Raw genomic sequence first — 13,454 nt, 5'->3', positions numbered from 1 at the left:
AGGCACAAGAAGGTCCACACCAAGACATATAGTAATTAAAATGGCAACAAGCAGTGACAGAGATTTTTTTTAAAGCAGAAAGAGAAAACAGTTATCTACAAAGGAAACCCCATAAAGCTATTAACTGATTTTTCAGCAGAAATTTTGCAGGTTAGAAGGGAATGGCATGATAATTCAAAGTACTGATAGGTAAAAATCTACAGCCAAGAATATTCTACCCAGCAGGACTATTATTCAGAACAGTCCTGAGAGAAATAAAGAATTTCTTAGAAAAACAAAAGTTAAAGGAATTCACTGCTACTAAGCCACCCTTAAAGAAACATTGATTGGAAAGGAAAGAACATAAGCAGGAGTAAGAAAAGTAGGAAGCACAAAAGCATTAAAAATAAACATTATCTATGAAAACTGTTACAAGAAATTCACAAAATAAAAGGATGTAAAGTATGACACCATATATCTAAAATGTGTGGAAGAGAGGAGTAAAACTTCAGTGCTTTTAGAATGGGTTCAAACTTAAGCAACTTTCAACTTAATATAGACTGCTATATGCATAAGACGTTATATATAAGCCTAATGGTAATGACAAATCAAAAACTAGTAATAGATATGTGAAAAAATAAAGAAAAAGAATTCCAAGTATATCACTAAAGAAAGCCAGCAAACCATGAGAAGAGAGCAAGAGAAGAAAGCAACACAGAAGAACTACAAAACAACCATATAACAAGTAACAAAATGGCAATAAGTACATATCCATCAATAATTACTTTTATTATAAATGAAGTAAATGCTTGAATCAAAAGACACAGGATGTCAGAATGGATAAAAAACAAAGACCCATCCAAATGCTGCCTATAAGAGACTCATTTCAAACCAGAAGATACATGAAGATTGAAAGTGAAGGGAAGGAAAAGCATTTATCAGGCAAATGGAAGTGAAAAGAAAGCTGGGGTAGCAATACTTATATGGGACAAAACAGACTCAAAAACAAAGAAGGACACTATATAATCATAAAGGGAAAATCCAACAAGATATAACAATTGTAAATATTTATGCACCAAATATGAAAACACCCAAATACATAAAGCAGCTAACAGCAAACATTAAGGAAGCAGTCAACAGTAATACAAGTAATACAATAATAGTAGAGGACTTTAATACCCCACCTACTCAATGAACAGACTATCCAAACAGAAAATCAACAAGGAAAACAGTGGCTTAGAACGACACATGAGACCAGATGGATCTAACAGATATATTCAGAACATTACATTCTAAAACAGTGGAATACACATTCTTTTCAAGGGCACACGGGACTCTCCAGATTAGATCACGTACTGGGCCACAAAACAAGTCTCAGCAAATTCAAAAAGACTGAAGTAATACCCATAATCTTTTCTGACCACAATGCTATAAAACTAGAAGTCAACCACAAGAAAAAAAGATTGGAAAGACTGCAAATGCATGCAGGTAAAATAACATGCTACTGAACAGTGAATGGGTAAACCAAGAAATCAAAGAGGGAAACAAAAATACATGGAGACAAATGAAAATGAAAACACAATGGTCCAAAATCTTGAGGATAGAACAAAAGCTGCTCTAAGAGGAAGTTTATAACAATACAGGCCTACCTCAAGAAGCAAAAAAACTCAAACAAACAACAATCCTAACACCTAAAGGAGTTAGAAAAAGAACAAACAAAACCCCAAACCAGTAGAAGGAAGGAAGAAATAGATTCCTAGAAACATATAACCCTCTGAATCAGGAAGAAATAGAAAATTTGAACAGACTGATTACCAGCAAGGAAATCAAATCGGTTAAAAAAAAAAAAAAAAAAAAACCCTCCCAGTGAACAAAAGTCCTAGGCTTCACAGATAAATTCTATCAAACATTTAAAGTTAATGCCTATTCTTCTCAAACTACTTCAAAAAATAGAAGAGGAAGGAAAGCTTCCAAATTCATTTTATAAGGCCAGCATTACTCTGATATCAAAACCACATAAAGACACTACAGAAACAAAAGAACCCTGATGCCAATATCTCTGATGAACATAGATGCAAAAGTCCTCAACAAACTATTAGCATACTCAAATCCAACAATACATTAAAAACATCACTCACCACGATTAAGTGGGATCTATTCCCAGGATGCAAGGGTAGTTCAATATTTGCAAATCAATCAATATGATATGCCACATTAATAAATGAAATGATAAGAACCATATGGCCATTTTAAAAGACGCAGTAAAAGCATTTGACAAAGGACCACATCCATTCATGATAAAAACCCTCATCAAAGTAGGTTTCGAGGAAACATATCTCAACAGAAGAAAGATCTTATATGAAAAACCCATGGTAAATATCATACTCAATGGTGAAAAATGGAGAGCTTTCCCCTAAGATTAGGAGCAATCATAAAAAGCTTCTGCATAGCCAAGGAAACAATCAACAAAGCTAAAAGTCAACCCACAGAATGGGAGAAGATATTTTCAAATAATGTATCAGATAAAGGGTTAGTATCACAATATATAAAGAACATAGAAAACTCAACACCACAAAAATAAATAATCCAATTAAAAAAGGAACAGAAGACACGAACAGACATTTCTCTGTAGAAACATACAGATGGCCAAAACACACATGAAAAGATGCTAATCATCACTTATCACCGGGGAAATGCAAATCAAAACTACCAGGAGATATCACCACACACCTGTCAGAATGGCTAAAATAAAAAACACAAATAACAGGTGTTGGCGAGGATATGGAGCAAAAGGAACCCTTATGCACTATTGGTGGGAATGCAAACTGGTGCAGCCACTGTGGAAAACAGTATGGAGGTTCTTCAAAAAGTTAAAAATAGAACTACCACATGATCCAGTAATTCTACTATTGGGTATTTACCCAAATACAAATACCCTAATTCAGAAGGATATTTGTAACCCCTATGTTTACTGCAGCATTATTTACAATAGCTAAGATATGGAAGCAGTCCAAGTGTCCACTGATTGATGAAGGGATAAAGATGATGTGATACTAATATATAAAGAAGATATATACAATATCTATATCTATATATACTATATATCTATATCATGGCAGGCTTAAAAAAGTATGACATATTGCCATTTGCAACAGTTGGACCTAGAGAGTATAATGCTAAATGAAATAAGTCACCCAGAGAAAGACAAACACCATATAATTTCACCCATGTGAAATTTAAGAAACAAAACAAATAAACACAGAAAAAGCAAAAGAGAAATAAGCCAAAAAACAGACTCTTAGCTATAGAGAACAAATTGATGGTTACCAGAGGAGAGGTGGATGGGAGATGGGTAAAATAGGTGCTAGGTGATGGGGATTAAGAGTACACTCATCGTGATGAGCACTGAGTAATGTACCAACTGCTGAATCACTATACTGTATACCTGAAATTCAAATAAAAATGTTCATTATATACACTGGAATTTAAAAACTAAAATTTTTAGTTTGATTGATTTAAAATCAATTTTAAAATGCAGACAGAAGGGCATTCACAGGTCAGTGAGAAAAAAGAGCTGTATTCCAACTATCTCATGATGACCATAGATTTGTGGATATGCAAAAATTTAGAAAATGCATCTGATAAGGAAAGATTTCCAACAACAAATGAATGTGAACAGCGTACTCAAGATAAGAGCATATGGAGAAGAGAGGAAAACAGTACTGTCAAATAAATCTTCAAAGTAACTGTCTTTAAGTAGTTCAATTTAAATTAATAATGAGAAATGAGGACATGGAAAGTAAATTTTAAAAACAGAGCACTGAAAAATAAGAGACACAGTGCCAGAGATATTCTAACCACAGTCATTAATGGAAAGCAGTAAAGGTGCTCAGCAATCCCTAGTAGCAGGTGGTTGGGATACGAAAGAAAAACAAGCATTACAAATGGGACCAGGGGAGGCTGGGTGCAGAGCAAGGATGACAAATTATTCTAAAGATCTCATCTTATTGGGGGGAAGAGTGAGGAAAGTGAGTATTCTGGTGGGAGAAATATTGGTTATTATGTTTCAAATAAAAGAGAAGAAATTGATACCTAATCATAAGTGCTGAAAATTAAAAAGTAGAGTGGCATTTACAAATTAATCAGGGGAAAAGAAACAGTAACACCCAAGTAAAAATAACTAATAAAGAACTATGGAAGGAATATCAAGAATATTAGTCAAGACATAATTCTCCTACAAATACTATCACTATCTGACACTTGGCCAGATTCAAATGAAACTAAACCTGGCTGCAGGCTGTTTACAAGAAGAATGGGAAAGCGGTAAAGAGAAGCTGAAAATGAAGGGAGGGGCAAAAAGCATAAAAACATAAACTAAGTAAAACAAGGGCAGGATGGGCAATTACTAGCAGGAAAGATTAAAGTTAAAAATCATACAGTGGGCAGTCGTGTGTGTGTGTGTGTGTGTGTGTAGATATGGATATAATATACACTGGATATAATATACATACATACAGAGATATGCATGAGTTCTTACAGCCTGTAAAAATAAAATTTCCAACGGGAAAAATGTCAAAGGGTAGAGGTGAAATTTTCACAAAGGAACAAATGAAAGCAGCCTACAAACATTGAACGATGTTTAAACTCTACTGGTCAGGGAAATACAATGCAAACTATAGACAGAACCTCAATTTACTCCCATCAGATTTGCAAAAAGTAAACAGAACAATAGCACATTTCTATCAGGGATCTATGGAAAGAGGTTTTTGGTTTTGTGGGGCTTTTTTTCTCCAAACAATATGAGTAGAAATGTGAACCACTTCAGCTTTTCTAGAAACCTGTCTGGCAAATCTATTAAAATTTGAAATGTTTTTTGATCCAGCTATCCCATTTCTGAGACTCTCCTGTAGAAAGAAGAGCATTAGAAAGTAAGGATATATGTACATAGATGTTTATCACCATATTGCATGTTAAGGCAAAGAAAGTTAATAAAGTAATGATGCATAAAATAAATATATCCATACCATGGAATATTCTTGGTTATCTTTCCAGGTAGTATTGTTAATTGAGAAAGGTAAAAGGCAGAAAAGTGTGCAAAATACCATTCCATTAAAATACATGATGAACATTCAATCCTATAAGTATGTGTACAAATATGATTATATGTATGATTACGCAAGCATAGATGAATTAGAAATAAAGAAACAAACAAAACAAGATCTTTGAGTCCAGACAATCAGATGGACACAGTCCACACTGGCAGCACCTAGAATACTTGCTCAAGTCATTTGCAATGTTTAAAAAGTGTGTGTTTGTAAAGTACCTGGGTGGCTTGGTTGGTTAAGTATCTGACTTCAGGTCAGGTCATGATCTGATGGCTCATGGGTTCCAGCCCCTCGTCAGGCTATGTGCTGACAGCTCAGAGCCGGGAGCCTGCTTGGGTTCTGTGCCTCCTCTCTCTCTCTGTCTTCTTCTGTCTCTGACCCTCCTCTGCTCGTGCTCTCTCTCTGTCTCTCAAAAATAAATAAATGTTTAAAATTTATAAAAATAAAATGAAAACAATTTTAAAAATGTGTGTTTTGGTGGATGGGTGGAGAATCTCCCAAAAGAGAAAAATCTAGAAGCACTTCCTCAGAGTTTTAAGCCCTACATAAAAAGAGCAGAATCGGCTTATTTTTGTTTTACAATAGCAACAAAGAATAAGATGTTTGAGTTTCCAGTTTGTAAGTTGCCAGGGCATTTGCACCTAGGTCAGTGGTTCCTATCCTGGGTGGTTTTGCCCACAGGTACACCTGGCAATGTCTGGAGACATTTTTGATTGTGACAACCGATGGTGGGAAGTCTAAACTGGTATCTCATGGGTAGAGGCCACAGATGCTGCAAACATCTTACAAAGCACAGGACAGTCCCCCGAAACAACCAATTATGTGCACCACCATGTCACCAGTTCCAAGGCTGAGAAACCTTGCTACAGGGACCAACTATCATGGTGTGTTCAGGACTGGAGAGTCTCTCATAACTAAGAACTTCCAGGAGCGCCTGGGTGGCTCAGTTGGTTGAGCATCTGACTTCAGCTCAGGTCATGATCTCTCAGCTCATGGGTTCAGGCCCTGTGTGGGACTCTGTGCTGAGAGCTTGGAGCCTGGAGCCTGCTTCAGATTCTGTGTCTCCCTCTCTCTCTGCCCCTTCCCTGCTCATGCTCTCTCTTTCTATCTCTCAAAATAAGTAAACATTAAATAAAATAAATAAACAACAAAAAATAAATAAATAAGAACTAAGAACTTTCAGCTCAAAAACCAGGAAAATCCTGTGTTACTATAAATCAAAATGACAGGCAAAATAATATGGCTGTGTAAGGAGCATTTGGGGGCACTCAAGATACTGACCTAAGTTAGACTCCTATTTCTGTCTCTACAGATTGCTTCACAGCTCCTGTAAAGTTAATTTGGAGCTACAAATATAAAAAGACAGAGTTTACTCAGTTTTTAGAAAAATTTTCTTCAGGACAATGTCCTCATAATATTTTTTAACATAGTAAATGGGCATAAAGACTAATCTATAAAGAAGTATACATTTGTCAAAATAAAAACTACATAATTAAAAAGTGGAATAATTGTTTGTAAAGTATACCTAAATAACCCTGACTTTATAAAAAGAAAATCTTCTCTATATTTTAAAAATAATTCTAATTGATAGACTAATTCCTAGGACTAATATAGTTTTTTTTAATAGATATATACTTAAGATAACTTGCTAAAACCTCAAAAATAAAATTATGCTTTAGAAATATTTTGTTTTTTAGGGAAGATGTTTCTGTGCTACAACATTAAATACTGACTCAGAAGTAAGGCACCTTTATTTTTTTAATGTTTATTTATTTATTTTGAGAGAGGGGGAGAGAGAGTGCATATAAGTGAGGGAGAGGCAGGGAGAGAGGGAGAGAGATAATCCCAAGCAGGCTCTGTGCTGTCAGTACAGAGTCCAACAGGGGGCTCAATCTTAGAAACCATGGGATCATCAACTGACGGAGTAAGGCAACTTTATAGATGCAATAATCAGTGGTTTCCTTAGCCCTCAGAGTCTATTGGTAGATTTATTTTCAGAATAACACTAAAAAAAGATATAATAATTCCAGACAATCATTTCTAAAAGGAAACAAACATTTTTTAGAATCCCCCCAAATGACTTCCCTTTCTATCTTACTGCCAGAATTAGGTCGCATGCTCATTTTTTAAAAAATTATGGTTAAAAAAAGGCATACAGGAAAAAGACAAGGGTGCTTAGCCTCACCACTCCTATTGAATTAGCATAGTACTAGAAGTCCTAGCTAAAGGAATCAGTCAAGAAAAAGAAATACAGGGGCCCCTGTATNCACCGAGAGACATTTTCAGATAATGTCACAACTTTAATTGGAAAGAGTGAAATATTTATATCAGGCTAGGACAGCCCTTCAAGATCTTGAGCCAGTTATTTACCTACTGCCATTTTCTCTCACCCTGCTCATCTTTTTTTCATAAAAGAACATGGTTGGAGATGATGGCAAAGGTTATCTATGATTGCAATGACTTGTCAAAATGACTATGATCCATAGTCTATCTATAAACTTCAGATAGCTCTTGCCCTAACCCATATTGCTGCCACACCGCTCAACCATTGTGGTAGGGCTGCTTAATTCCAGCAGTCTTTTTCTAGATCTTAGCAAATTAAGACAAATAACAGTATTTTAGTTTCCCACACTATCCTTAGCAGTTAGGAATCCCTCTCCCACTGTATAGCTTGGGTATTCTTTTCCTGAGTTTCTTTAAATGGCTTGGGGATTGCAACACCCATACCTAGGACTCTGTGATTTGAAGGTATAAGGATAAGAATGAATTCTTATTCCACTGAGGTTTCTACTGGGTTCAGTAGAAATCAAAGTAGACACACGAGTGGACTCACTTTCTCTAGGTTATATTTAGAAATGGAGGAAATAAGTAGGCATTGCTCTTTGATGATTTGTGTGGTCTCACAAATTTGTGTGGTGGAAATAAGTAGGCATTGCTCTTTGATGATTTGTGTGGTCTCACAAATTTGTGTGGTGACTCTTATGACTTTGGAGGGTTTTTCTACCTCTAAAAATTTGTTTTCTGCAGCCCCTCTTATGCCCTATTTCCTCAGGAAGCAATACAATGAGGGGAAAAAGTGTGAGTTTGATTTAATATCTTTGTAGTTTTTCATATTTTAAAATGTCCACGCTTTTGAGTTAGGTAGATCAGAGGTCAAAGACATGGTAATAGTCTTGGAAAAGTTACTTATGCCTCAATTTCTTCACTATTAAATGTAGGTAACTGCATTTCCTTTTGAAGGTGAGATTCTTGAATAGCAGTACCATAAGAAAGTATCTTGGCACTTGGCACATACCAAGAACTTAGAAAAGTTGCTTATTTCTCCCTTCAACTTCATCATTACCTTTGGAATGAATGTCAAAACCATAAAAATAAATTGTATTCATTTCTATTTTTGTAGAATTCCTATTGAGTACATTTTCCTGATTTTGGGGGGTTCAACAATACTCAGTCTATGAAGAAAGTAATCCATTATACATGGATAAACATTCAAAAGCTGGCTTTGCATCCAGTTTTGTCACTGAACATGCCCTCTAGCTCCTACTACACAGGAGATTGAACAGTCCGGAGTTCACAGTATTCCAAAGCTCATCTTACTGGACTACAGGGAAGACGTTAAAGAAGTCATTGTATACATTGGATCCTATCCCAGGAGGTCATCGTTTCTCAGTGTGTGTCACCTACTGCTACCTACAGCTCTATCTTAAAACCAGCAAAGCATTTGCTAAGGTGCTATTCTTCCAGAGTCATAGCCAGAATCTTAGAGAGGCTTTCAGCAGTGGTTGGCAAACTAGTACCCAAGGGCCAAATTCGGCCCACTGCCTCTTTTTGTATACAGGAGATAAGAATGATAATATACATACTTTAATAGTTGAAAAAATAATATGAAGAATAATGTTTCATGATATATGAAAATTATATGAAATTCAAATTTCAGTGTTTGTAAATAAAATGGCTTTGAAACAGCCACAACCATTTATTTGTGCATTGTCTACATATGCATGCATGCTACAATCACAGAATTGAGTAGTTGCTACAGAGACTATATGGCCCACAAAGACTATTATATTTACTATCTGTCCCTTTACAAAGTTTGCTGTCCCCTAGTGTAGATCACAAACTCCAGGGACAGGTGGCCTGGAAGCTGAGCTCAGCTCTGTGTTCATCCCAGCTGGGAAAATTCTCTCATCTCCTCTGTTTCCTCAACTGTATAATGAGGATGATAATACCATTTACCTCATGGGATTCTACAAGAATTAAGTGAATATGTAAAGTGTTTAGAAGAGGGTCTGTCACATGTTAAGTACTATATGTACCAGTGGTTATTATGAGTTGCCACAATTTTTTTCATAAACTAAAACAGCAGCAACATAATGATTTGTTATCAATAATTGTTTTTTTTTTAAATTTTTTGTTATCAATAATTGTAAGAATATCATTTGCTGCACTCCATTAAATTTAATTCTTTAGCAGTGGAGTAGTGGGAAGATGTCTGAAGACAACTGAAAAGACAATTAGTATAGTCACTTACCTGTAAAGTTCATTCTATACACTCACAAATATTTTATATGCTATATGGTCTTTCAAACTTGAGTCATGAAAGAGCTTACACTCAACTTTGAGTTCAGCCCTCTCCATCTGTTCTTTATAGTTGGTTACTTCTACAGAAATGGACTTCAAAGCTGAGGTCAAGTAACAAAATACAGAGCCCCAAAATAAATCCACGTATATTCAATTAAGTGATCTTCTGCAAGAATGTCAAAAATACATAATTGAGGAAGGATGGTCTCCTCCACAAATGGTGTTGGGAAAGCCAGATATCCATACGCAAAAGAATAAATTGGACTCTTACCTTACACTATACACAAAAATCAGCTCAAAATGGGCTAAAGACTTAATATAAGACCGAAAACTATATAACTCCTAGAAGAAAACATAGGAGAAAAACTTCATGACACTGGAGTCAATACCACAGCTCCATCTTAAAACCAGCAAAGCATTTGCTAAGGTGTTATTCTCCCAGAGTTACAGCCAGAAGGGAATGATTTCATAGCTATGACAACAAAAGCATAGGCAGCAAAAACATAAATAAACAAGTAGGACTACATCATACTAAAAATCTTCTGCACAACAAAGGAAACAACAGAATGGAAAGGCAAACCATGGAACAGGATAAAAAAATGTGCAAGTCATATACCTGATAAGGAGTTAGTCTTCAAAATATGTAAGGAACTTCTACAACTCAGTAGCAAAAAAAATAATAATAATAATAACCCAATTTTATAATTGGCTAAAGAAGCCAACAGAAACATGAAAAGATGCTCAACATCAATGATCATCAGGGAAATGCAAATCAAAACCACAATGAGATATTACCTCACACCTGTCAGAATGGCTAAAATCGAAAACACAAGAAACAACAGGTGTTGGTGAGGATGTGGAGAAAAAGGAGCCCTGGTACACTGTTGGTGGGAATGCAAACTGGTGCAGACACTCTGGAAGATAGTATGGAGGTCGCTCAAAAGATTCAAAATAGAGCTACCTTATGAGCTGAAACTCCACTACTGGATATTTACCCAAAGAATATGAAAGCACTAATTTAAAAAGATATTTGCACCCCTGTGTTTATTACAGCATTATTTACAATAGGCAAATTATGGAAGCAACACAAGTATCCACAGAGGGTTGAATGGATAAAGAAGATGTGGTGTATATATACAATAGACTATTACTCAGCCATAAGAGAAAATGAAATCTGGCCACTTGCAACAATGGAGCAAGTTGAATATTATACTAAGCGAAATAAGTCAGAGAAAGACAAATAGCATATGATTTCCTTATATGTGAAATTTAATAAACAAAACAAATGAGCAAATAAGACACAAACCAAAAAACAGACTCTTAACTATAGAGAATAAATTGGGAGATGGGCAGGGGATGGGTGAAAGAGGTGAAGAGGATTAGGAGTACACTTCTCATGATGAGCATTAAATGTAGAATTGCTGAATCACTATATTGTACATCTGAAACTAATATAACTAATATAAACTAATTTAAGTATACTGGATTTAAAATTTTTTAAAAAACTCAAAGAGGCTAAATAATTAAATATTTTTCCAAAGAAAATATACAAACGGTCAACAAGTATATGGAAAAAGTGCTCAATGTCACTAATTATCAGGGAAATTAGTGAGCTATCACCTCATACCTCCACTATTACCAATCCCCACCCAACCTGACAATAAGTGTTGTTAAGTATGTGGAATAATTGAAAGTATTGCATATTGTTAGTGGGAATGCAAAATGGTGTATCCACCATGTAAAACAGTATAGAGGTTCCTCCATTAAATTAAATTTAAATTTAAAATAAAACTACCATATGATCCAGGGAGTGCCTGGGTCCTCAGTCAATTGAGTGTCCGATTTCTCATAGTTTTGGCCATGATCTCATGGTTTGTGGGTTCATGCCCCACATCGGTCTCTATGCTGACAGTTCATGGCCTGGAGCCTGCTTTGGATTCTGTGTCTCCCTCTTCCTTTTCCCCTCCCATGCTAGTGTTCTCTCTCTCTCTCAAAAACAAACATCAAAAATTTTTTTGTAAAAAAGAAGAGGATTTCAAAGAGCTATTTACACAGCCAAGTTTATCACAACAATATTTGCAATAACCAAGATGCAGAAGCAACCCAAATGTCCATCTACAAATGACAAATTAAAAATGTGGCATATGTACATAATGGAATTTTATCAAGACTTGTTACAAAGAAGGAAATCATGTCACATGCTACAACATGGATAAATTTCAAGGACATTATGCTAAGTGAAATAAGCCAATCACAAAAAGACAAACACTTCATTATTGTCATTAATATGAGGTATCTGAGGTAATTAAACTTATAGAAACAAAGTAGAATGCTGGTTTCAAGGGGCTAGAAGAAGGAGAAATGGAGAGATGTTCAATGGGTACAGATAGATTTTCAGTCATGCAAGATGAAAAGTCCCAGAAACCTGCTGTACAACACCGTGCGTATAGTTAACAATACTGTATTGTACACTTAAACATTTGTTAAGAGGGTAGATCTCCTGTTAATTGTTCTTACCTCACAAAAGGGAAAAAATTAGATAAAAGAAAACCCCACAGAGGCCAATGACTCATAAAATGTCTAATCCACCTGGATAATAGCTTTGGTATTTGAAAACAGTAATCTACTTCCTAAATCAAACATTAAACAGGCAATATATAGTTTATTTGATAGGCAACAACAGGGACTATTAAAATTGTTCTCAATTTTAGGACTTTTCATCTTTGGAGTTCAAGCATCCAAAAAGAGGACTTGGAAGGGATTATACATTAGAGGAAAAAAATGACCCTGGTGGGAACACAGCCCAGAAACTTGGAATGGAGGAACTTTGTCCACCATGGTGAGTAGCACCTCACGACACTCAACAGGTGCTCCAACATTTGTTAAATGTTGATGACTCTCAATTTTCCTGTGCAAGCTCCACAAAAAATAATGTGAACGTTGCCCATCAGCGCATTTCTTAAAACGTTCAAATTCAGAAAAACATTTATGACTGAAGTGACATGAAACCAAACCAAACAAAAATCCCATCCCTGAATTGTTCATATCAGACTGTTCAACGAGGTGAAAAAGAAAAGTGTATGAAGAGAACCATTTTCTGAATCTGCCTAAGGGAATAGTTCTAGCCTCTCACCTTCCTGAATATTTACCAGCTCACTTTTAGTTTGCCCTCAACTTTTCTTGCATACAAACGGGCTGAGTAATTTTGGAGGAGAGGGACTGTCTCGCCTGAATCATCGAGATAATTCGAACAACTCATTTTCTAAGAACGCGGGTGGAGTTCCCTTGCCAGTCAATGCCCTCTGTCCTCCACGGGCCATATGACCCCCAGCTTAACCAGGAGTTGACCGTGTCCCCTAGCAAGGAAACAGGCTGGTGTTGTTCAGTGAAATGTGCAACCGCTAGCCAAAGGCTCTCATGCACACAGTTCCTGAAGTTTATTCCTGTTTTCCAAGGGCGTTTTCATATTTTGATTTTTCAACGTCTCCTTCCCTCACAGGCATCTAAGAGCCGTCCTAATACATCCAGCTCCTTCCCCGCAAAACTGCACTCCGTTTACAGCCGGGCGGCCCAGATTAACAAAGTTGGTTAAAATGTTCAAAAGTATCAGAATATAGCCGAGTTAGGAAGAAATAAAGAACCCCCGGGGCACCGTACTGGTGTTGGAATGTGCCATTCGCCTCGCAGGGAGGAACGCCACCGGAGTGAGCTGGGTCGCAGGTCCCAGGCACTTGCGCGAACCTGGCTCGGGCGCGACGCCGGCACAGGAAGCGCGGAGCCGCGCGGCGC

The 13,454-nt window shown here is 36.4% G+C and overlaps 1 protein-coding gene across 1 annotated transcript in view; it reads left to right on the top strand.

Annotated features, from left to right (window-relative positions):
• The window catches only part of SRI (sorcin), a 41,877-nt gene that overhangs the window by 12,283 nt on the left and 16,140 nt on the right, over positions 1 to 13,454 (top strand). Inside the window, exons 3-4 of the mRNA XM_077766839.1 lie at positions 12,377 to 12,504; positions 13,165 to 13,248. Of these exons, the coding sequence (XP_077622965.1) occupies positions 12,377 to 12,504; positions 13,165 to 13,248 (212 nt within the window). The remainder of the gene's footprint in view (positions 1 to 12,376; positions 12,505 to 13,164; positions 13,249 to 13,454) is intronic.

The sequence above is a fragment of the Crocuta crocuta genome, unplaced genomic scaffold, assembly GCF_008692635.1.
Source record: "Crocuta crocuta isolate KB4526 unplaced genomic scaffold, BGI_CrCroc_1.0 scaffold165, whole genome shotgun sequence".
Taxonomy (NCBI): domain Eukaryota; kingdom Metazoa; phylum Chordata; class Mammalia; order Carnivora; family Hyaenidae; genus Crocuta; species Crocuta crocuta.
The sequence above is the reverse complement of the archived record's forward strand: the minus strand, read 5'-3'. Positions and strand labels throughout refer to the sequence as shown.